Source organism: Fusarium oxysporum, chromosome 4 (genome assembly GCF_000149955.1).
Source record: "Fusarium oxysporum f. sp. lycopersici 4287 chromosome 4, whole genome shotgun sequence".
Classification (NCBI taxonomy): domain Eukaryota; kingdom Fungi; phylum Ascomycota; class Sordariomycetes; order Hypocreales; family Nectriaceae; genus Fusarium; species Fusarium oxysporum.
The window spans coordinates 3572012-3594918 of record NC_030989.1 but is presented as its reverse complement, the minus strand read 5'-3'; the positions used below and the strand labels follow the sequence as shown (position 1 = coordinate 3594918).

General features: G+C 49.1%; 9 protein-coding genes and 1 non-coding gene across 15 annotated transcripts; 6 read left to right on the top strand and 4 right to left on the bottom strand.

Moving 5' to 3' along the window:
* Window positions 1–11: 11 nt before the first annotated feature.
* FOXG_18760 (uncharacterized protein) lies at window positions 12–1576 on the top strand. 2 transcript variants are annotated; one of them, XM_018398895.1, is made up of 5 exons: window positions 12–187; window positions 238–257; window positions 329–511; window positions 573–1159; window positions 1230–1576. In XM_018398895.1, the coding sequence occupies exons 1-4, from the start codon at window positions 185–187 to the stop codon at window positions 634–636; spliced, it is 270 nt and encodes an 89-aa protein (XP_018238696.1). In that variant the 5' UTR covers window positions 12–184; the 3' UTR covers window positions 637–1159; window positions 1230–1576. The 2 variants fall into 2 exon arrangements, with proteins under 2 accessions (XP_018238696.1, XP_018238697.1); XM_018398896.1 differs by lacking the exon at window positions 1230–1576 and having other exon boundaries at window positions 573–1198.
* A 427-nt stretch (window positions 1577–2003) lies between these two features.
* Window positions 2004–5354, top strand: FOXG_18759 (uncharacterized protein). Of its 2 annotated transcripts, XM_018398894.1 has the most exons (3): window positions 2004–2973; window positions 3028–3467; window positions 3561–5354. In XM_018398894.1, exons 1-3 carry the CDS (start codon window positions 2830–2832, stop codon window positions 4582–4584), a joined length of 1608 nt encoding a protein of 535 aa, XP_018238695.1. In that variant the 5' UTR covers window positions 2004–2829; the 3' UTR covers window positions 4585–5354. The 2 variants fall into 2 exon arrangements, with proteins under 2 accessions (XP_018238695.1, XP_018238694.1); XM_018398893.1 differs by having other exon boundaries at window positions 2005–2973; window positions 3028–5294.
* On the bottom strand, window positions 5352–6359 carry FOXG_18758 (uncharacterized protein; the record flags this gene model as incomplete). Its single annotated transcript, XM_018398892.1, has 2 exons — window positions 5352–6173; window positions 6276–6359. The coding sequence occupies 2 exons, from the start codon at window positions 6357–6359 to the stop codon at window positions 5385–5387; spliced, it is 873 nt and encodes a 290-aa protein (XP_018238693.1). The 3' UTR covers window positions 5352–5384.
* Window positions 6360–7633: 1274 nt separating this feature from the next.
* FOXG_18757 lies at window positions 7634–7705 on the top strand. The gene has a single exon. It is a non-coding gene; the product is annotated as a tRNA-Gln (tRNA).
* Window positions 7706–8571: 866 nt separating this feature from the next.
* Window positions 8572–12700, top strand: FOXG_04152 (bifunctional P-450:NADPH-P450 reductase). Of its 3 annotated transcripts, XM_018382049.1 has the most exons (6): window positions 8572–9033; window positions 9084–9202; window positions 9250–9466; window positions 9519–11401; window positions 11448–11644; window positions 11691–12700. In XM_018382049.1, exons 1-6 carry the CDS (start codon window positions 8922–8924, stop codon window positions 12364–12366), a joined length of 3204 nt encoding a protein of 1067 aa, XP_018238690.1. In that variant the 5' UTR covers window positions 8572–8921; the 3' UTR covers window positions 12367–12700. The 3 variants fall into 3 exon arrangements, with proteins under 3 accessions (XP_018238690.1, XP_018238691.1, XP_018238692.1); XM_018382050.1 differs by having other exon boundaries at window positions 11448–12700; XM_018382051.1 differs by having other exon boundaries at window positions 9519–11644.
* Window positions 12701–13157: 457 nt separating this feature from the next.
* FOXG_18756 (uncharacterized protein) lies at window positions 13158–13403 on the bottom strand (the record flags this gene model as incomplete). Its single annotated transcript, XM_018398891.1, has 2 exons — window positions 13158–13249; window positions 13391–13403. 2 exons carry the CDS (start codon window positions 13401–13403, stop codon window positions 13158–13160), a joined length of 105 nt encoding a protein of 34 aa, XP_018238689.1.
* On the top strand, window positions 13343–16723 carry FOXG_04151 (uncharacterized protein). Its single transcript, XM_018382048.1, has 6 exons — window positions 13343–13840; window positions 13896–13923; window positions 14027–14409; window positions 14457–14537; window positions 14618–14901; window positions 14978–16723. The coding sequence occupies exons 1-6, from the start codon at window positions 13731–13733 to the stop codon at window positions 16636–16638; spliced, it is 2547 nt and encodes an 848-aa protein (XP_018238688.1). The 5' UTR covers window positions 13343–13730; the 3' UTR covers window positions 16639–16723.
* Window positions 16724–17197: 474 nt separating this feature from the next.
* FOXG_04150 (uncharacterized protein) lies at window positions 17198–19125 on the top strand. Its single transcript, XM_018382047.1, has 4 exons — window positions 17198–17618; window positions 17674–17732; window positions 17820–17938; window positions 17988–19125. Exons 1-4 carry the CDS (start codon window positions 17267–17269, stop codon window positions 18280–18282), a joined length of 825 nt encoding a protein of 274 aa, XP_018238687.1. The 5' UTR covers window positions 17198–17266; the 3' UTR covers window positions 18283–19125.
* A 375-nt stretch (window positions 19126–19500) lies between these two features.
* On the bottom strand, window positions 19501–22547 carry FOXG_04149 (uncharacterized protein). 2 transcript variants are annotated; one of them, XM_018382046.1, is made up of 2 exons: window positions 22164–22547; window positions 19501–22117 (listed from the first exon to the last, which is right to left on the bottom strand). In XM_018382046.1, the coding sequence occupies exon 2, from the start codon at window positions 21172–21174 to the stop codon at window positions 20014–20016; it is 1161 nt and encodes a 386-aa protein (XP_018238686.1). In that variant the 5' UTR covers window positions 21175–22117; window positions 22164–22547; the 3' UTR covers window positions 19501–20013. The 2 variants fall into 2 exon arrangements, with proteins under 2 accessions (XP_018238686.1, XP_018238685.1); XM_018382045.1 differs by having other exon boundaries at window positions 19501–22547.
* A 219-nt stretch (window positions 22548–22766) lies between these two features.
* On the bottom strand, window positions 22767–22865 carry FOXG_18755 (uncharacterized protein; the record flags this gene model as incomplete). The annotated part of the gene is made up of 1 exon (XM_018398890.1): window positions 22767–22865. One exon carries the CDS (start codon window positions 22863–22865, stop codon window positions 22767–22769), a length of 99 nt encoding a protein of 32 aa, XP_018238684.1.
* Between the last annotated feature and the right edge of the window lie 42 nt (window positions 22866–22907).

The window sequence follows — 22907 nt, the reverse complement described above, 5'->3', positions numbered from 1 at the left end:
AGAGAGTCGTGTGAGCTGGGGTGTGTGGTTTGGCCGGAACAACAGGCGGCCCGCAATACCTTTCTCCCGGCCAGCCTTGGAAGCTGGGACCTCACCTGTTGGTAACCGGCCATTTGACATCAATTCAACGTTGCCATTGCGCTCCTACAACCTCTCTTTTACGTCCGTTGATCAATTATTCAAAATGGTGAGTGAAGTCTACAAACTGGAGTGAGTCTGTGCTAACAATTGACCCAGGGCGGCGGCGGAAAAGTCCCGTAAGTTTTACCTCTCACGAACCGAAGCACCGAAAGCGAAGCGATTGCCTATCTAACCCATCCTGCGACAGTTACCCCAAGCACGTCTGGTCCCCAGCCGGTGGTTGGTACGCGCAGCCTGCGAACTGGCGCGCCAACACCCTGATCGCTGGTGTCGTCATGGCCGGAATCGTTGCGGTTACGTGGAAGTTCAGCGCCGGGCGAGAACAATGGGCGCACCGACCTGAGCAAGGGCAGTGGTACGCTAGCCGACAGTATGTTATCCGTTTCCAAAATGCTAAGGTTCTGAGCGAAAGTGCTGACAATGGAATTTAGCTGGTCGAAACAGTTGAAGCAGTGGGATGAGGAGGACAAGGGAAATGCGTCAAAGAGCGAATAGAGTTGGATAAAACGACACTGTGTACAAATTTCTGCGACAAGATGAATACAATCTGATTCAAGATCAATATCTGGTGTCTATGATGTTGCGATGATCATGGTCGCTAATATTCCATTTCACGAAGCTCCCTGGAACATCTCGACTGGGATCAAAGTGATGAGAAGCCAAATTTCGACCCAAGAAGTCTCTAGTTTGTTCCTTGGTTTACCAACATGCTGCTTCTCGGACCAGAGGGTTATTAAATGGGTGTTAATGCTCGTTTCTGAGACCAAATCAGAGCACTGCTAAATATGCTTATGAGAATTACCATTGCCGTCTAATTGCCGAGAAGCAGATACACACTGGTATTTAGACGGCTGTACGAAGAACAAAAAGTGCTTCGAAATTGAGATGAACTCATTCATGCCTGGACTTTCCAAGTATGCCTTCCGTCTAACGTGAAGAAACATTAGTCGAACACACGATATTGGAACTATTCTCTTCACAACAAGCTTGCGATGACTTTAAGGTATGCTGGGAAGATGTGTGTAGGCCTCTATTTGAACCTCGTCCTCTTGAAGTGAGTTTGAACTAAATCCACATTGCTGGAACAGGTTTCACACAAAGCATCAGACGACCGCAGATGGTGATCCGTTACAGCCGAACCTACGTGACATTCCTATTAGAGCGACCAAGACAAGGGCTATGATAAGAACTCAGTAACACACCCTACACAACAGTTAATACGATTGACACGAGGCTCCTCTGAAGGTGTTGAAGGTGCCAACTGAGACAGGGCAGAAGACATTGCTTGTAACAAAACACCTAATTGAGCTTGGGTCATACATATATTTTCAAGAACCCTAATGATAAGCATAAGGGAAGTAATCACAAAGATATGTAGCTTGTTAAATTATGATGCAGAACTACTACCTCGATAAATGCAATTCAGACATAGCCCAACAGTCCAGTCCCGTCCAGTCTGCCTGAGATACTGACTGCCCGATACTATGTAGGACAACCAATAACAGAAGCATCATGGACAAGCCGGCTGTGAATCATTGGCCATCAGTTCTCCTCAAGACGAACTGCTGCATATTCAAAGACACACCAACTCAGCCCCCACCATAGCCGGTCTGCCAACACTTTCACGGGCAGTCCCCTCAGTCTTAGACAGTCAGGTACCAAATATCAGGCCCAGGGGTACTTGAGGGCACCAGGGTTAAACTGCCTGAGTCCACTTTAAGCCGCTGCCACTGAGGTCACTACCGGCTCTAGGCCCAGGTATCTTTCTACAGTAGGTAGAGAGCACCCTTGCACAACCTACGTGAGGGTGCTCCGCTGCTTATGCTTATTGAGGCTCCAAGGCTGTTTTGCGTTGTTGGTCAAGGCAATTTCCCCTCTTTAATATTGATCGATTTGTTAGTATTTGATTGTTTCAAGTTGCTTGATTGAGTATTAATTTCAAGCCGACTTTTCTCCCCTTTCCTTTCCTTATGTTGTCTCTGTTACGTGCGGAAACCTGAGGCTGTTCGTCATCTTTCAGCTGCTCCGATCTTCTTCCGCGGGTATCGATCGTGTTCCAGGTTTACTGGGCTGCGCTGCCTCTGCCTCAATCTTCTTCACCTTCACCTACAATCGTTACCTACTACCTACCTTACCTTACTTTGCTCACCTTGCCCTACCTAGATTTTCTTTCTCGCTTCATACCGCTTTTGATCATACGGGCACTGGCTGTCAGTGTCTATTCTCACTCAGCTCGTCATTGGCTTGGCACTGCATCACCGTTGTTCTTTGCCTGGTTTGCGGGTCACTTCTTCAGTTATTCGCCACCAGCCTAAGAGCTAAACTAAACGTCAACCAACGGACGCCATACCACCTTGCATCGATCATATCTATCTCATCGCCTTGATAGCCTCGTTTGGCTCTTGTTCCTGGATCGAGCCGGACCATTTCCTCCTTATTTATTACTTCTCTTTTAATCCTCCATACGACCCTTTACCACTCAACCTGTGTTACTAATCTCAACATCTGTTGACCTCACGCGGACCTTCTCACACTTGGCCTCCTACATCACCCGACCTCGATCTTTCGCCTCAACGACGTCTTGAACTATCTTTCAGTCTGGCTTCACGCGCCTTTCGCCTCGCCGGCCTTGCTGTCGGCCTTGGTTTGAGTGCCTTGACTGCGTACCAACGCAGCCAAGCGCAGCAGATGTCTTCTCATGCCGAGAGGCATGGCCACCTCGATGCGACCGCGGGCCGTGAGGTAGTCTATTGCCACGCCTGCGCTGGGGAATGGTATCGAGATGAGAATGGACTAACTTGTCCCGAATGTCACGGCGAGATCACAGAGATTGTATGCTTTCCCACGCTGCCACTTCCTGTTCAGAATGCTAACCACTATATCCAGATCGATCCCGCAAACGATCCCCGCGACTTTGATCACCACTCCTCTGCCTCCACCTCACCCGAGCATCACCCGTACGATTCAGATCCTGAAGAAGCCGACATAGATGAGCATGCTCAGCATGGCTTTGTGTTCCGACGGAGCGTCCGAGACGGTCCGAACCACCCACATCATCATGATCCCGCTACTGCGCCAACTTATGAGCGCTTCTGGGATATGCTTAACGGATTTGGACCTCGAGCACCTGGCGGAAATGGATCTTTCCCATCGAGCCCTGGAGAACATGAACAGCCCCAAGAACCAAACTTTGGACCGCGCATTCACCGGACGACCTTCACATCAGGGCCATTAGGCGGAACGACTTCTGTAACAATCGTCTCGGGACCTATACATGCAACAAGCCGTGGTCCTGCTGGTGCCCCAGGAGGCGAAACATTTCAAGAGTATGCACAACCCCCATTTCAGCTTGCTGAACGACCTGGCGGCTTGCGAGTCACGGCCATTTCCATGACTATTGGAGCTAACCAACGTGCCAGTTTCTTTCAGAACATGCTACGCGACATTGTACCACCACCACCCGCTCATAATCATGGCGGCGAGGAAGGCGCCGGAGGTCCTCCACCCGGTCTGGCTCGAAGCTTGCAGGATATCCTGAATCTTCTTAATCCAGCAAATGCAATGCATGGTGATGCAGTATACTCCCAAGAGGCTCTGGATCGGATCATCACTGGACTCATGGAGGCCAATCCCCAGTCTAATGCCGCCCCTCCAGCTACAGAGGAAGCTCTCAAAAATCTGGAACGAAAACCTATTGACAAACAAATGTTAGGTTCGGAGGGAAAGGCAGAGTGTACCATTTGCATTGATGAGATGAAGGAGGGGGATATGGCCACATTTTTACCTTGTAACCACTGGTTTCACGAGGAGTGTGTCACCTTGTGGTTGAAGGAGCACAACACTTGCCCCATTTGCCGAACGCCGATCGAAAAGACTGATCGCAGTGGCAACAATAATGGCGGCAATGGAAACAACAATAACAATAACAATAGCGGTGACGGCAACCAATCCCAAAGTCCAAATCCAGGGCCCAACTCTGACCAACCGAATCCGTTTGGAACGCGAGCGTCATTCACGTTTACTCCCAACCAGTGGACAACATTCGACAGCCCTCATTCTCACACACGCTCGATGCGGTTCTCGCGACCTCCGAGTCAGAGCCAGAGTCGCCTGAATGAAGCTTTGCGTACTATCTCGAACCGGCAACAAGAGAGAGAACGTGAACGCGAGCGTGAACGAGGCGAGACATCGGGGTTTAGCTACGACACGTCTCGACTTCAGCGACGAAGCTCACACTCTCCAACAAGTCCTAGAGCGACTGCCCCGAGTGAACATGGCGCTCGGATGAGACAGAGAAGCCCTTCTCAGAGTAGCCGACGGTCAGCGGCGGACTCGGATCAACAACGTCGACAGAGTAGCCATGGCCCCATTAGCTGGCTCCGCGATAGATTTGGCGGAGGAGGGCCTGGTAACGGACCACCACGAGAGGGAAGGCGAGAGTAGGATCGTCACTCACCAAACTCTGGGGGAATCATATTGGGGACGATATCAGAAGTCCTGATTCCTCGTCGTTCACTCGCAAGGAAGTGGCATGAAGACAATGAGAGGTCTTAGAGGCAGACCTTGGTGAGAGAACGCATTGCTATCGTGCCGCCTCGATACACAACGTGCAATGACTGCAGCCAAGTGCCAATTTCTTAACGTATGCGCTTCGATGTACGGAATAGAATAGAGGTTTAGTTGGTCGGGCACACGGGAATGATTGGAATTGAGCTACGAGCGGCATTGCTAATTACATAAATGGACGTCAGGGATACCCCATAAAGAATGAAGACTGATTTTGAGTGCTTTTACTGTGAGCTTGAGCCATGCTGGTTGTGTTAATGGATATCAAACACTTGTATCTCCGACAACGGCTGTTTAGTGTGCCAATGTTCACAGCCTTCTGTAAGGTAATGCTAATGTGTTCAAGTCTATTGGCTGGTTGTTGAGATACCAAGCAAGTCTCACAAGAGCCGAACTTACATCAACCTGTTGACTATTAAGCTGTCTGTGAAATATAGACGCCTCGCTGTTATATATTGAAAATTTGGCAGCTTCTTGTAATGTCAACGCATGATTGAGGGGATGGCTCAGGACAAGAGATGTTTACTGCCGAGAACAAAGTAATGTATTTTGACTATCTCGCTGCATGAATCCAGAAATCTCAGATCGCTATCACGCAGGCTGCTACTGACTCAATCTCTCTATCTCTTGGTAAAATCCTTGGTCTCCCTTCTTGGCTCTTTTGCTGGTTGGTCATGCTAGCTTACCTCCCAACCTAAGTTCTCGGAGGACTGGTTCGGCCTCGTGGAGGGCCAGTCTAATTTCGCGGAGGACTGGTTTGTTTTCTTTGTGGTGACTCGAGCAATTTTTGCCCAAGTCGGCCCCGGCTTCTCCTCGGGCTTCTCCTCGGGCTTCTTCTCCTGATCAGGGACTAAAGGGGGAAATAAAACATGAGACTGGATCTGGTGGGAGACCGGTGGGTTTTGATCTAAGTCAGCCTCATGTGTTTCTTCCTCCACAGGAGGGGGTGCAACGACATCGGGTGTTGGAGCCGTCACCGGTGATGAAATGTTTCCAGGAGACTTGATTCCTCGGGCTGGGTGTGTTGGTTCAGGAGATTTGCTGCTTTCACGTGAAGAAATCTTGTAAAAGGACGGGGAAAGTGACTGCCTCTTTTTTGGAGACCCTATATCTTCAGATACGTGTCTCTTTCTGGGTGACTGTATCTCTTGAGATGCGTATCTCTCTTCAGATACGTGCCCCTCCCCTGGAGACCCTATATCTTCAGATGCATGTCTCTCCCCTGGAGACTGTATTTCCTCAGATGCGTATTTCTCTTCTGGGGGCTGTATCCCCTCAGACGCTTGTCTCTCTTCCAGTGACTGCATCTGTTCAGATGCGTGTCTCTCTTCCGGAGGCTGTGTGTTTGACAAAGAGCTTGGGCCTCCCTCTGACGACCGAGGCAAAGAGACAATCCTCGTGGAAGAAGCTGGGAGTTGAAATTCTGGGGCTCCAGGGTTCAAAGAAGATGGCGCGGGCCTTGATTCCTAATTATTTCGAGGAGAGTTGTTGCCGTTCAACCATATTGTATGGCACTGCTGATGTCAACAACTGCAGCAAACTTGAGAGCTATGTGAGAGAAAACTTACGGCTGCGCAGAATTGAGCTCCGATCAATCCCGCTATAGACCCGGATGGATCACAGTTGGGGCAGTCGCTGTCCCAAGATTCCATGACAAGTTGGCCGATTGTCAAGGTCTCGGGAAGTGAGGAAAAGCTCAAAGGCTAATAGTATACAACGAGCGGATGGCTTGGTCGGTCATTCAACACGGAGCACTACAATTAAGATGGAATACTGTAACCAATATGGTGATAACGAGAGTTGTGATGATAACCACGATGATGTTGATGTTAGTTGAAGGAGGAAAGATAATTTCAGGCATTCTGCAGAATTTATCAATTCTCAGTCAAGTCTTTGAGTACCTTAAGAGGAAAGCATTAACCAGCCAAACGACAAAATAGATGGCTCTGATGTTTGCAGGGTAGGGAGCAGTCGCCTCTCAGCTGCCTCTCTTTATGTTTACCTTGTACCAACATACAAGTTTGTTGAGGCAGCTGTAGCTCAAGATGGAAGTTGATGACAACTCCTCAAATTCCATTTTCTCCATTTGCGATTCACCTGTATCTTGAAACAAGCTCATCAGTGCACTGATGTCAGAAGTACCTGGGCAAGTAAAGCTACCTAGTATCCAGTCTCGGGGGTTCTTTGTGCGGCAACTTGAAGTTTGGCAACAACATGTTTGCTGTTAACGTCAAGAAACAAACTTGCCCACGCTTACGTCTCTCGAAAAGAAGTTGCTGGAACGTTGCACCAGACACGGCGCTTCAAGTTAGCGGACCGTTGCGTTTATACCAAGTTTGTGGCGTATTGGGTAGTATGATGGAAGATGCCGACGTGATGGGGTCTTGAGATAGGATGGGTGGTCAGCGTATATGTGAGTGAACTAGGTTGTTCAACGGCCTCCAGAATAGACGAACGGATAAGAACGGGACAGAATAATATTGTGCACATACACTTTCCCCAGTCACTGATACTCTCGACATAGCGTCCCAACTGCTAATTGTTGCTGCCGTGACCAATAGCGGTTGAGAATAGTATGCTGTCAGGTCACAGTTCTGCGACCGGTTCCTCCAATGTCAAAAATTAAGTTTGCATGGTACAAGAGTTTAGCTGGGAAGATAAAGACGTGAGCCCGATGTGACCTAAGATCAAAGATCAGAGGCAGGGGTATAACCCAAAAGTCTCGACCTCGCCGACTACACACGGAAGATGGAAGGGTCTTTTGGAAGCCTTGTAACAATGACCATTCTCCAACTACCCCGTACGGAGCATAGTACCGACGGTTGTGACTATAATAGCTACGGGCTAACATGATGTTGGTGAATCATGAGTTCCATCTTGGCAAATTTCGCTGCCGCTGCCAGCGACATCAGCAGTCATATTGTGAGGTTTCATGGTCTAACGGTTATGACTGCGGATTCTGATTCCGCCAGCGAGGGTTCGACTCCCTCTGAGACCTATCCTTTTGCTCTTGATGATGGCTTGAGCTTTTTGCTATGATAGTAGGATAGGTGCCATCATCGTCAAGTGTGAGAGCCATTAGTGCTGATCATGCAAGGCGCAGCATTTACTCCGTAGAAGCACACTCAACAAAACAGCCCAAGAACACCTACATACTGCAGGAACGGGCTTTTCGGTGGTAAATAAACGCCGTTCGAGGTGCCAAGACGGTGGGGAGAAGTGATCGACACGCCGACTGTCCGCCTACCGTAGGACAAGATATATATGCGAGCACCAATCGGGGAACCCGTGAGCGTCGTATTCTGTAGCAATTTCGCATATCCCCTGGATTTAATGCTATTAACTCATTCATTATTCCTCCGTAATAAGGGGAATTCGGATGATTAAATCCAGCCGTCTCACCGCCTCGGGTTTCGGATCCGGTACGGGAGTAGTGGAGCACCGGATACGGCCGAGAATTTAATGGAGATGCCGAGGCATAAAAAAGCATGAGATAATGCCTAGGATCGACAGTAGACAGAAGACAGAATAGAAACAAACAAAGAGTAAATAGCTTCAGTTAATACTCCAGTTGGCACACTAAGAACTAATCCTCTAGTGATTCAGGTAGTTCAACGTAATGTCATGTAATAAACGTACGACTTATGGTTCATGGCTAGATCCGTCTGTAGGGTTCTTGTACAGTTGCAGATGCAATTCTACCTAGCTAACTGCAACAGGTTCTTGGCCACTCTAATGCGTCTCCCGCGATTGGCTTACGTTCACGGCACTTGGCACAAACGGGGCCGGGTTTTGAGAAACGGAGACGGACGGGAGACGGGAGGTTTTGTTAGTCTTGGTCGAGTGAGCCTCTCTAGTAATAAAGCCGCAGCAATTGCATACGACGCGTTGCTATGACGTTGCGAGGCGAGCAGAAAAGGAGTCTGTGTCGTATTGTAACCATGGACTTTTTAATCTTGTCCCTATTTAATCACTTCCAGTTCCATTCGTTCTGCTATTTTGAACCAAAGAAAAGGTGGTCGAGAAACTTTCCACCACTGCAACGCCAAGTTTAATCCGGACTTCAGCTCAGCTCCTTCTGCTCATATCACATTGTTCACATTTTACAACTACCTTATAAGAACAAACGACCACGGCCCATTCAACACATCTCCACCCTTCTCCTCACCGGACCAAACCAGACGCGACACAACACAACACAACACAAAGACAGCATGGCTGAATCTGTCCCTATTCCTGAGCCTCCAGGCTATCCTCTCATTGGAAACCTGGGAGAATTCACATCAAATCCTCTTTCTGATCTGAACCGTCTAGCGGATACATATGGTAATTAATTGACCACAGTCAACTCATTGACCGCCGCTGATTCCCCTCAGGCCCCATTTTCAGATTACGTCTTGGAGCCAAGGCTCCCATTTTCGTCTCCTCCAATTCATTGATCAACGAAGTTTGCGACGAGAAGCGTTTCAAAAAGACTCTAAAATCGGTTCTCAGCGTACGTGACAATGATGTCGGTAATTGAGCTTCACTGACCCTTTACAGCAAGTTCGAGAGGGTGTTCACGATGGCCTCTTCACGGCATTCGAGGATGAGCCCAATTGGGGCAAAGCACACAGAATTCTGGTACCGGCTTTTGGCCCTTTGAGCATAAGGGGAATGTTCCCAGAAATGCACGACATCGCTACTCAATTGTGCATGAAGTTTGCTCGTCATGGTCCTCGAACACCCATCGATGCCAGCGACAACTTTACCCGTCTTGGTACGCAAAACATTGAGTCTTGTAAACGTGCCCATCACTAAAAAATACTCAGCTCTGGATACTCTGGCCCTCTGCGCCATGGATTTCCGCTTCAACTCATATTACAAGGAGGAATTGCATCCATTTATCGAAGCCATGGGCGATTTCCTCACCGAGTCAGGAAACAGAAACCGACGACCTCCATTTGCGCCCAACTTTCTCTATCGTGCAGCAAACGAGAAGTTCTATGGCGACATCGCCCTAATGAAGTCAGTAGCCGATGAGGTCGTCGCCGCACGAAAGGCGAGCCCCAGCGATAGAAAAGATTTGCTCGCTGCTATGCTTAATGGTGTTGATCCTCAGACGGGAGAGAAGTTGTCCGACGAGAACATCACCAACCAGCTTATCACATTCCTTATTGCCGGCCACGAAACCACTTCTGGTACTTTATCCTTCGCCATGTATCAGCTTCTGAAGAACCCCGATGCCTACAGCAAGGTCCAGAAAGAAGTCGACGAGGTTGTTGGTCGTGGCCCCGTCTTGGTTGAGCACCTCACCAAGCTCCCTTACATCAGCGCTGTCTTGAGGGAGACCCTCCGACTCAACTCTCCTATTACTGCATTTGGTCTTGAGGCTATCGACGACACTTTCCTCGGTGGCAAGTATCTCGTCAAGAAGGGTGAAATCGTCACTGCTCTTCTATCCAGGGGCCACGTTGACCCGGCCGTATATGGCAATGATGCTGATAAGTTCATTCCTGAGCGGATGCTTGACGATGAATTCGCGAGACTCAACAAGGAGTACCCCAACTGCTGGAAGCCTTTTGGAAACGGAAAACGAGCTTGTATCGGACGTCCTTTCGCCTGGCAAGAGTCTCTTCTCGCCATGGTCGTTCTCTTCCAGAACTTCAATTTCACCATGACGGATCCTAACTACGCTTTGGAGATCAAGCAGACACTGACCATCAAGCCTGACCACTTCTATATCAACGCTACCCTACGACATGGCATGACCCCAACCGAGTTAGAGCATGTCCTAGCAGGAAATGGAGCTACCAGCTCTTCAACCCACAATATCAAGGCCGCTGCGAATTCAGATACCAAGACCGGCGGCAGTGGGAAGCCTATGGCTATTTTCTATGGCTCAAACAGTGGTACATGCGAGGCTCTTGCCAACAGACTCGCCTCGGATGCTCCTAGCCACGGCTTCAGCGCAACAACAGTTGGTCCGCTCGATCAGGCCAAGCAGAACCTTCCCGAAGACCGCCCCGTTGTCATCGTCACTGCATCGTACGAGGGACAGCCCCCATCCAATGCCGCCCACTTTATCAAGTGGATGGAAGACTTGAATGGTAATGAGATGGAAAAGGTGTCGTACGCTGTCTTTGCGTGTGGTCATCACGATTGGGTTGAGACATTCCACAGAATCCCCAAGCTTGTTGACTCTACTCTCGAGAAGCGTGGCGGTACTCGTCTCGTTCCCATGGGTAGTGCAGATGCTGCCACAAGTGACATGTTCAGCGACTTTGAAGCCTGGGAGGATACTGTCCTCTGGCCAGGCCTGAAGGAGAAATACAAGATCTCTGATGAGGAGTCAGGCGGCCAGAAGGGCCTGTTGGTCGAGGTTTCGACGCCCCGAAAGACGAGTCTTCGTCAAGATGTCGAAGAAGCGCTGGTGGTTGCTGAGAAGACTCTCACCAAGTCGGGCCCTGCTAAGAAGCATATTGAGATTCAGCTTCCCTCAGCCATGACCTACAAGGCCGGCGATTATCTTGCTATTCTTCCCCTGAACCCGAAGTCGACTGTGGCACGAGTGTTCCGACGATTCTCTCTGGCCTGGGATTCTTTCCTGAAGATCCAGTCAGAGGGACCTACTACGCTGCCTACCAACGTCGCCATTTCTGCTTTCGATGTATTTAGCGCATATGTTGAATTATCACAACCTGCTACAAAGAGGGTATGTTATCTTGTTGCCGCTATCCGATTTTGACTAACATTTGCAGAACATCCTTGCACTTGCTGAGGCAACTGAAGACAAGGCCACCATCCAGGAACTCGAGAGACTTGCTGGGGATGCTTACCAAGCTGAGATCTCGCCAAAGAGAGTTTCAGTTCTGGATCTTCTTGAGAAGTTCCCTGCTGTTGCTCTCCCTATCAGCTCCTATCTGGCCATGCTCCCTCCCATGAGAGTCCGACAATAGTATGCTCCCTTTCCTCCTCACCGCCTATACATACTAACAAGACAGCTCCATCTCTTCCTCACCTTTTGCAGACCCCTCCAAACTCACACTCACATACTCCCTACTGGACGCTCCTTCGCTCTCTGGACAAGGTCGTCATGTCGGTGTCGCCACAAACTTCCTCTCGCACCTCACTGCTGGCGACAAACTCCACGTCTCAGTCCGCGCCTCGAGCGAAGCCTTCCACCTCCCCAGCGACGCTGAGAAGACTCCCATCATCTGTGTCGCCGCCGGAACTGGACTCGCTCCTTTCCGAGGTTTCATCCAAGAACGGGCCGCCATGCTCGCCGCAGGTCGAACTCTCGCACCAGCTCTTCTATTCTTCGGATGTCGAAACCCTGAGATCGATGACCTGTACGCTGAGGAGTTTGAACGCTGGGAGAAGATGGGTGCTGTAGATGTGCGACGTGCGTACTCTCGCGCCACTGACAAGTCTGAGGGATGCAAGTATGTCCAGGATCGTGTCTACCATGATCGCGCGGATGTCTTCAAGGTGTGGGATCAGGGAGCCAAGGTATTTATCTGCGGAAGTCGTGAAATCGGCAAGGCAGTTGAGGATGTCTGTGTCCGTCTCGCCATCGAGAAGGCTCAGCAGAATGGCAGGGATGTTACTGAAGAAATGGCGCGTGCTTGGTTTGAGAGGAGTAGGAATGAGCGTTTTGCTACTGATGTTTTCGATTAGAGGCATCAATGAAGAGCCTGGTGTATATTAGTATTTACTTTTAAAAAAAAACCGAACTTTTAATATTCCTTTGATATGGTAATTTTGGACGGACCTATTCAGGACATTTGTTAAGGTGTGCTTATGGGCAGTATTGGATGTGATAAAGATGTGATGATACCTATGCATGATACAGTGACCATCCCTAGATACCGCAGACATAGAGACATAGTTGTGCCTCGAATGGTTCGCATTAACTACAAGTATAGACCAATGGCAGACACCAATTGCAAAATGCCGACGATTGATTGTTCTCTGGAGAAATCTCGTCTTGAGCTCTAGTCGTGAAGTGATCTACATCTCGGGGCATACTACCCGATGCTAAGCTTCTGAAACCTGGATAGCTCAAATGTTGGCAGATATGAGATACAGCTGTCAATGCACTACAGGGAAACCACGCGATATGCCAATTAAAGAGCCCTATAAGACATGGGTAGTCAGGGAAATAATTAATTAAATTACCTAGCTTGAAACATGGGACAAAGGCTGATTGTCACGGAATTCGTAACGGTCAGGATGAAGCTACAGCTTCTGACGTCATATGCTCTGATAGCTCCCAGGATCAATTAATGTGCCCTGTACATGCAGTGGAAAAAGCTTGACCTGCCTCTTTATTTTAGAGTTACAAAGCAAGCTTTTTCTTGTCGCTGCTTGATCAATTAGCAGAGACATTAGAACGGAAACCAAAAAGCTTCATAGTGAAAATGGCACAAGTCAATTGGACCCTCTGCTTTCAGCCCTGTTGCGTAGTATTACGTGTATGTGCGGGTCATGACGGATGCCGCGATCTTGGCCTCGGCCTGTGACAGTCCCTGCTCGCCTGAATTGTCGTCCTCGTAGGTCCCTAGTCGAGCTGGGCCTATTGTTAGAAACCCCCCAAGAGATTTGCGCGCCGTGTTCGCCGGCTTGGCACTGTTTTCCTGTCTTTGATGTGAAGGTTCTGCTTGGTCGATGACATCGCAAGTTGCAAAAAGTCTCGTCTCACCAACTGCATCCATCGCATCAGGATCAAGGCTTGGCCAGGCCATGCCAGATGCTTTGTCGCGTGCCCAGTTTAGCCAAGACCATGACAAGCCATTACTATTGCCATTGAGAAACTACCAAAAGCATTGTCACCCTCGTAATTCTGCCTCTTCCATTTCCTCTTCCTCTCTTCTCTTCTTTCTGACTGCCCCTCCAATTGTATGCTTCCCCTCATCTCACCCCTCATTCTCTTCCCCCCCAGATCGATCGATAATCTCCTGCAGAGACCCTGAGGTGACCTGAGCGCTTTGCTCTCTCATTCGACGACCCCTGTGAATTTGCTGTGATTCGCGCCGTCTATTATGGCGGATCACAAGAAACATGAGAGCTCTGGCTCAATGAGTTCCATGTTGGACAAGCTCAAGTTAAGCGATGGCTTACACGATGCCAAAGTTCATCTCGTCCACCAAAAGTTTGTGACTCGTACCCAATCGCAATAGAATTCGTCGCTGATTTCGAGTCTTCAGGCACAAGATTGGTAAATTGGCAAATCTGGTATGACGCGCCCTGTTGGTGGTGTCGCATTGTTGCATCGCATCGGCACCGTGAAATGAGACAAGACAGACGCAGACGAAAACAGTGACTTACATGTGCGTAGTTCAACAAAAACCACAGACACGACGAAGAACATGAGCAGCGATGTGACGACAAGCGAACCTCTATCGCCGAGCAGAACCGCTTCAAGTCTTACTTCCCAATGCGCGCTGGCAACCACGTCAAGTGGTACGTAGATGGTCGAGATTACTTCTGGGCTGTGTCAATTGCTCTTGAGCAAGCCAAAGAATCCATCTATATCGCCGACTGGTGGTTGTCACCAGAGCTGTTCCTCCGTCGACCCCCATATGCCGCGCAAGAATACAGACTGGACAAATTGATCAAGAGAAAGGCGGAGGAGGGTGTCCAGATTTATGTTTGTGTCTATAAGGAAGTTGAGCAGGCCTTGACTTGCAATTCAGCTCATACCAAGCATGCGCTGAGGAGGTGGGTTGAGCAATTGACTTGCGCGCATCATGAGCTTACTTTGATAGACTTTGCCCCAAGGGCTCTCCTGGCCATGGAAACATTCACGTTGCTCGTCATCCCGACCACAATGTCTTTGAAAACTTTGGGTGAGTTCATTCACAATGGGCGCGGGAGTTGGCAACCATCCGCCATGCAGCCCCCAAAACCTCTACTGACGACTTCACAGCGATATGACATGGTACTGGGCGCATCATGAGAAGTTCATTGTCATCGACTACGAAATAGCATTCGTTGGAGGCCTAGACTTATGCTTCGGACGATGGGATAACCACCAGCACCCTCTGTCAGACATTCACCCCACCAACGTTCAAGATGAAATCTGGCCAGGACAAGACTTTAATAACAACAGAGTTATGGACTTCCAGAATGTGTCTTCCTGGCAAGATAACGAGTTAAGCAAGGCAGACTATGGTCGTATGCCGTGGCACGATGTCGCGATGTGTATCCAAGGTGGGTTGGCATCAGACATCAAACTTCAAAACACCAAACCTCAAGACAAAAACATCAATTTCTAACTAAAACGCAGGCCCAACCGTGTATGATGTAGCTGAGCACTTCGTACTAAGATGGAACTTTGTCAAGCGCGATAAATATAAAAGAGACGAAAGATTCGACTGGTTGGTGTTGGAGAAGAGGGAAAATGAAGATGAGGACCTCATTGGCGTACAACGCCCGAAACACCCCGTTGGAGAATACGTCAAGCACCCTTTTACTCCTCTAAGCACTAAGAATCTGGAAAATAGAGGCACGGTCAACTGCCAGCTCGTCCGATCAAGCGCCGACTGGAGCAGCGGTATCTTGACCGACCACTCCATTCAGAACGCTTATATCGAGATCATCTCAAAGGCTCAGCACTACGTTTACATCGAGAACCAGTTCTTTATCACAGCAACAGGCGACCAACAGGCTCCGATCAAGAACACTATTGGTCGCGCAATCGTTGATGCTGTTGTGAGGGCCGCAAAAGAAGGCCGCAAGTTCCGCGTCATCATTCTCATCCCTGCTATTCCTGGATTTGCTGGAGATCTCAGAGATCAAGCTGCTACGGGCACGCGAGCTATTATGGATTATCAGTATAAGTCCATTTGTCGGGGCGAGCACTCCATCTTTGGGCAATGTCGCGCTGAGGGCGTAGACCCTGAGAAGTACATTTTCTTCTTCAACTTGCGATCTTATGATCGTCTTAACAAGACGCCTGCTATCGTCAAGGCGGAGAAAGAGACTGGCATCAGCTACCAACAGGTGCAGCGTGCAGAAGCTGAGGAGATTATGGGTGAGGGTATTCATGGGTCATATGACCCTGAGGATAGTGAGGGCGACGAGCACATGCGTGGCGATAAAAAGCAGAAGGAGCTTGATGAGGATATCAAGAAGACCATGGAGGCACGAAAGAAGTTTGAGGCTGCCATGCCGAAGGAGGTCGTTCACACAACCTCTTCTGTTGCGCACCATGCTATGGCTGGTACTGGCGAAGGCCTAAAGGGCGAATCTTGGTTTGAGGACGATCCTGAATCGGAGATCAAGAACTGGATTCAGGAAGAGCTTTACATCCACGGCAAGTTACTGCTGGTCGATGACAGAATTGCCATCTGTGGAAGCAGTAACCTCAACGACCGAAGTCAACTGGGTGATCACGACAGTGAGCTCAGTGTTGTCATGGAAGACACGCGCCTCATCCCCAGCACCATGGATGGAAAGCCCTTCGAAGCAGGTTATCACGCAGCAACCCTCCGTCGATACCTCTGGCGTGAGCACATGGGTCTCTTGCCCCCTCAACCCCACGATGCTTCGCAGGACATCAACGCCATGCCCCCAAGCGTCAACCCCAACAACGACATCTACGACCAAGATGAGAGCTACAAGTTTGTTGAAGACCCTCTCAGCGACGAACTATGGGAGAAGTGGACAGGCCAGGCAGACAAGAACACCGAGCTATTCCGCCACTTATTCCACGCTGATCCAGATGATCATATCAGGACTTTCGACGATTATGATCGATATCTTCCTCCGCGCGGCGTCAAAGCTGGTCACATCTTTGACCAGTTCATGCCTCCCGAAGACGCCAGAGAGAAGCTGTCACAAATCAAGGGTCATTTGGTTTGGTTCCCCTTGCGGTTCCTTGAAGATGCTGAGATGGCGGAATGGGGATTGCAGGTCAATTCTGTGACTGAATCTATTTACACGTAATTGGATGACTTATGGGATAATGTTTTGGCGTTGATAGTTTAATGATAACGTATATATGATTTGAATCACTGTTATTTGGTTCATGGTGACACCCTTGCCTTGTCTATCATGATATGGCCCCGCCTTGAGCGTCGTCAGCTAACACAACACCACATAAGATAGATACTTAGCAGGCTTTAATGATCCAATAACACTCCATCTCAGTGCAGATCTTTACATCCGTAGTGCATTATTAGTTTCACGCATCACTCTCTTCATAGAACCATTTCTTTTCTAGTTTCGACTGAGAGTCTAACCATGTCGTACTATAGATTGGGCCTCTCGTCTATGTCCTCCGCCCTGATCAACGTGGGAGACTGTGGGGTTTGAGGCGGTCTCGACGGAACAACTAAATCGAGCCCCGAAACACAGTGTGGAGTGTGGGTATTTCCACTTGACCCTTCGATGCAGGTCCTATGAATACCGTCGGATTTGGATGATAAATGACCTTTCGAGGACTCTGTATGAGCCCTATTAATATCTTCAGCCCCCCATAGCCTTCACAGGTGTCGTTGAATGTTGGCTGGTTCTGATATTTAATGTTTCAGCTGCATGCACCAGCTTTATCTTATCTATCTACACTGTACGAATGCCCCTCCTTCACCGTCTCGAGCCCCTCACTAGGTCCCCTGAGCTAGACCCCTCCTGTATTGCTCCCTGTCTAAACCTACCCGCAAAGGGACAGCTCAGCTTGACCGCTTCAACGTTCAACGACACCTCATCATTTTTAACTTTCCTCCTCCCGTCAAACACTTTCTCATTCTCTTCTTCATTCACTTCTCCATCACCAATCATCATGTCTGCTGTCTATCCTCCCGGTGGTACCATCGTCCAGTCGCTCAAGCGAACCTTCGCCGACGTTCCTGTCGATGAGGCCAACGGCAATGCTGTCTCTACCGTTGAGTTCCTTGAGGCTTCTGAGTCTCTGACCACTATCTTCGGTACGGCATTGTCTCAAAGTTCTGCTAAGAAGCCAACGACTAACCGCGCCTTTAGATGCCATTGGCGGTGTTGCTTTCGGCCCCGTCAAGAAGGATATCCTTGGCAACGTCGAGGTTCGTCACATCATACCCCTTTTCATCGTGCGACAGCATCCGCGATGTATAGTATTTTCATCGAATAAATCTGACAACTACCTACAGAAGCTACGTGCTCGCCACGCCGCTGCTCCCGCCGAGTCCGCGACCGTCCAGGACCTTGTCCGTAACGAGCTCAAGACTGGCAAGCACACTGCCACCGAGGGCTGCCTCTGGCTCATCCGGTACGAACAACCCTCCCCGAACATACATCCCATTAGCTAACAACTCCAGTGGTCTTGACTTCACCAAGCAGGGCCTCGAGCACAACGTCCAAAACCCCTCCGTCGAGCTCTCCGACTCCTTCCGCGACGCGTACGGCAACACTCTGAAGCCCCACCACAGCTTCATGGTCAAGCCCATCTTCAGCGCTGCTATGTCCGCTGTTCCCTACCGAAAGGACTTCTACGCCAAGCTTGGTGACAACCCTGAGAAGGTCCAGGCCGATCTCGAGGCTTATCTCGCTTCCTTCTCCAAGGTCGTTGCCATCCTCAAGGAGTTCATCAACAGCAAGGAGGCCAAGTGGTAAACAAATTCATGATATATGAGAAATGTTAGCATATCAGCCTGCGACTTGGGCAGAGCTGGTGACGATATGTCACGTGTTGGAGAAAACGGCTTGATTGATGAGAATGCTTTCAGCATCGAGAAGCTATCCTACAGAATATGTCTGGCAGATTGCGATCGTAATAACTGCAGTCTCAGATTACAATAACGAAAACGAAATATACATGCATGACCACACATTTGATAGCTTCCTGTTGTTGTTCTGATGATGCTTACCCTGGACCTACAACATGGGCTTCGGCCAACTCATGAGTGCGAAACATACAGCCTAATTAGCAAGGTTATTATAAAGTTTCGACTGGCTTGAACATTCCATCAAGTCCGATTTAATACTCAGTCACACTTGAGTATTGAATCATGAACCCCGTGGCAGTGACATATTCTCTCAACGGTCAACACTTCACCTCAAACATGACTCGTTCCAAAGACTTGGCGTTGAGCAAACATAACTTCATGCTTCATCGTCAAGCCATATCAAATTCTCAAAACCGCCACAGATCATCACGAAATGGCTGACACTTTGTGTCATGACGATCAAGAGATCGCCATGATCACATACCAGTTCGCCTGAGCCACATCGGCACTTCGGAGCCGAGCACACCACCCAACGGCCGAACACTATGTCTGTTTGACGGCATGGGAAAGTCATAAAAGCCGATTTTGGGGTCTAGTAAAGTGTGGCAACGGGCGTTTAAGAATTTGAAGGTTATGATGATGGCGCTGAGTGAGACGGCGGTGGATGCTGCTTATTCTGGCTAGTTAGTTACTTGATGACAATTTTTTCAATCTTGGCACTCTGATTGAAAAGCTAAATACATCGTGATTTTGTAATCTATTTGAACGTGAAATGCTCGCCTGATAATTCCGTCATGGGTAAACGCGATGCCGGAGGCCGATATCGATATTTCCCCCGGGATCTTCGGGCCTCCGGACAGCGAAAGCATCTCGGTATATTGACAAAACCCCGACGAATGAGTTTCAGTTTTCTCACTCTCAGTCACAAGCTCAGACTACAACACAAAATGTCCCACACTATTCGTGCATAAACGCAGAGATAAGCAGCTGACCAAAGATCCCCGCAAATGTTTCTAAGGCGAAGCTAGTCTAAGCTGAGAGTCCCTTGATGCATGTTTTCACTATGATGAAGTTCATGTGTAAATCTATAGACCAATTGGCGTGGGCTTGTGGAAACGCCACATGTTTACGACCTGGCCAATGTTGGCATCTCCGACGCTTCCGGAGACGGGACCCTTAAACCAGATGCTATTACCAAGTATCTTTTGCGTTGCTCGAAGTACCTGGTTCCCAGTCTTGATTTACACCTGGGGTGGAAATGACTGAAAGCAGCAAATGCCGAAGGTTGTCTCTCTTGACAGGGCTGGGAATGCTTGTCTTGGATTGAGTTGGCTTACACGCTTGGTAGTTGCACCCTGATGCTTATTTTTGCACTGCCACCCGTTCCTGGATCATTATCTCGGGAAATCTGTCTTATTTATGTCTGTAGTATATGAATTTTATTTCGCTCAGAACCAATTATGTCCAAACCAATGCCCTGCTTCTCATATGTTGCCAAGTCTTGTCTCATTAATCGCATTATGCGCCGCGCTAGAATGAAAGGAAAAGGAAACGACTAACGGACGAAGTAAAGCAATAAAATCGAACCCACGAGAATCAAGAACCCTGCCGGGGGCAACTACCTCCCGGACCAGGTTTTGAAGGAGAGGTATTTGGGTCGCTTGAGAACCGGCCGTTTCAGTCTCATTGATCGCATGGATTCAGTATCAGTCTCGCACTTCTGCCCAAACCAACTAGCCATAGTCTCCACGGCCTCTTGATACTCAATGGCAACACTCTCCTTTGGCGACATGGGTGGTGGACAATCCCACGCGTGTCTCTCTCCTTCGACTATACGTAATGTGAACTGCTTGTTAGCAGCCTTGAGACGATTTGAGAACTTGAGACCTTCGGCGAGGAGCATGTCATACTCGCACAAGACCAAGTGAATGGGAGGAAGCTTCTTGAGTAACTCATCAGGCATCAAACCTGGGGAAAGTCTTGGGTCGCAACGTTCCTCTCGAGGAATGATTGGGTAGATGAAGGAAGCGTCGATAAGATCTGTTAGACCCTTGGGTAAGGTAAACTCCGGCTTTGAACATGTAAGCCGTTTTTCCGGACGCGAGATGGTCCAGTCCAGAAGGGGATAGTAGAGAGTGATTCCGGCAATCTTTGGAGGCTCGATGGGGAACTTGTAACCCCATCGATCAGGGTCGTTAAGAATGAGCCAACTTGCCAGGGCATTTGTGGCACCAGCGGAAAACCCCGACAGGATGATACGATCAGGGTCTATGCCGAATTCCGCAGCACGATGCTTGATTTGAAGAACTGCATCCACACAATCCTCGATGGGAGTCGGGAAAGGACAAGATGGCGCGAGACGATAGTTGACAGTAAAGACAACGGCGTCCAGATTAGCCATGATAGCACCGGCCCAACGGGCATCGTCAGTGCCTTGACCGAGAATCCATCCGCCTCCGTGGAAGTTTATAACGGCAGCCCGGGCACCGAGAGCGGGACGAGGCGGCATCCATACTTCGGCCTTGATCTTTGTCTTGGCGCGGTCGGCGCGGCTAAGGTCAGCCTTGGACAGGGTAGCATCGAGCCAAATGTCCTTGGTTGGTGAGGGTGCAGGAGGATCCGTACGATTAGCGATACTGAAACCCAGACTGGCAGCAGAACGAATGGCTTGGGCACGAGCGATCAGGTACCATCTAGAGCTGGACTCGAGAGGATTCACATAGCCCGGAGGTTCCGGGGTGGTTGGTCGTGACTCAGAGGGGGTGAATTCAGTCTCCATATCAGATGTGAATTTAGGTACAGTATCTGGAAGAGGGGAGAGGGGAGGGGGTCCTAGCCAGCAAACACCAACACCAGCCTATGAGATTATGGCTTTTTGGGTGAGACTGCAGATTGCAGCGGGCTAGGTTGGTTATGGTAGGGGTCGAGAAGGGTTGTCAGGAAAAGACGGCAGAGGGAAGAGAGGCTGCAAAGTGAGGAAGCACAATCCAAGCCCAAGTCAAGTCAAGCCAAGACGAGACCCGGCTGTTACGGAGAAGCGGTGGAGAGATTTGTGTGCAACACGTGGTTGACTCAGTATGCAGTACAGTACAATAATGGTACAGTACGGTATTCTGTAAGCGCGGTGGGAGACGTAGTAAGAACAAGGATTGGCTCAAAATTGCTGATCAGAAGGAATAAAAAGAATGATAGTTTGCTGATGTGCGTGCGTGCGTGAGGTTTGATAGCGTCTAAGGTAGGTTTGTGGTTTGATGGGGGGTAAGCAGTTTGAAGTTGTTGACCGTCATTAGTAGTACGTGTCTCGCCTACGAAAGTGGAAAAGCAGGTTATCAAACAGTAGTAATCAAATCACCCACTGACTGAGGTGATTTTGAGTGATTGATTATGTGAATGTGAATTAAGCGATCGATAAGCAAGCAACACAGGACAAGAAAGACAAGACAAAAACTGTAAAACCTGGTCAGAACCAACCAAAGTTGTTAGGTGACGTGAGTTGGAGAGTTGATGCTTATGACGTAGTGTCTCCCGCTAAGCTGGGTCATTTTAGTGGTCAATGCGGGAGCGGAACGACTAAGTGGGGTCTGTTTTTAGAAGGAAAAAAGGGAAGAGACGAGAGCCTAGAATTATTAACCACGACAGAGTAGATACGAGAATGTTCTCTTGATTTGGCTTAGCTACCGTAATCAACCGCAAATTCCGTTTGACATTTCATTTCATTTCACCTGGATTGATGTCAGGTCAGTCACCGACACTCTCTCGGAAACAAACCTGGTCATCAGCCTCTGACTTTACCCTACTCACCATCAAGAGGTAGGTCACTGCAGAGTCTTGGGATAAAATAATATTCAGAAATACAGGTTATAAAACGGACACAAGGTCGACGGTTTGATAGTCGTCAATCGCCGATGGGTTTAGGATATGTCATTGGTCTTATCAAGCCAATTCCGGAGCATCTCCACCGAACTCCAATCACCAGCTCCGTGCGGCCCCGCGCATCCCGGGGAGAGTCTGAAGTGAGCCCTGACTCTGTGAAAATCTATAGCGACCCTGCTGATGTCACGGAATTAACGCATTGTCTAAATTTGTATCACCCGTTGACGTATCTGGTACTTCTGACGGTACGTAGAGGGATGCCCAGACGGCAAACGGCAGCCATCCCTTGCTTGTTTGGGCGCTCCTGGGTGAGGCCAAGCTTGGGACCTGAACGTCTGACGGCAATAAGGCCTTGGCCTTGGATGTGTGTCTGTGGCGTCTTCTTTGACGTGGTACTGTCTTCGTGGCTGAGTGTAATTGATCAACTTGACACATAACACTTCAGTAAAACTCTGTACCAGTTTTTGAAGACATTCTGAAAGACATTTCTGAGAGACATCAAAAGTTATGACGAAACCAATCACTCGGACTTTGCGCCCTTGGAGGCTCTTGCATCCACAAGCACATCCACATGCCACTACCGGGCCCGTTACTCATGGCGTGCCATGCTTGAATCAGCGATGCCCCATATCCTAGGGC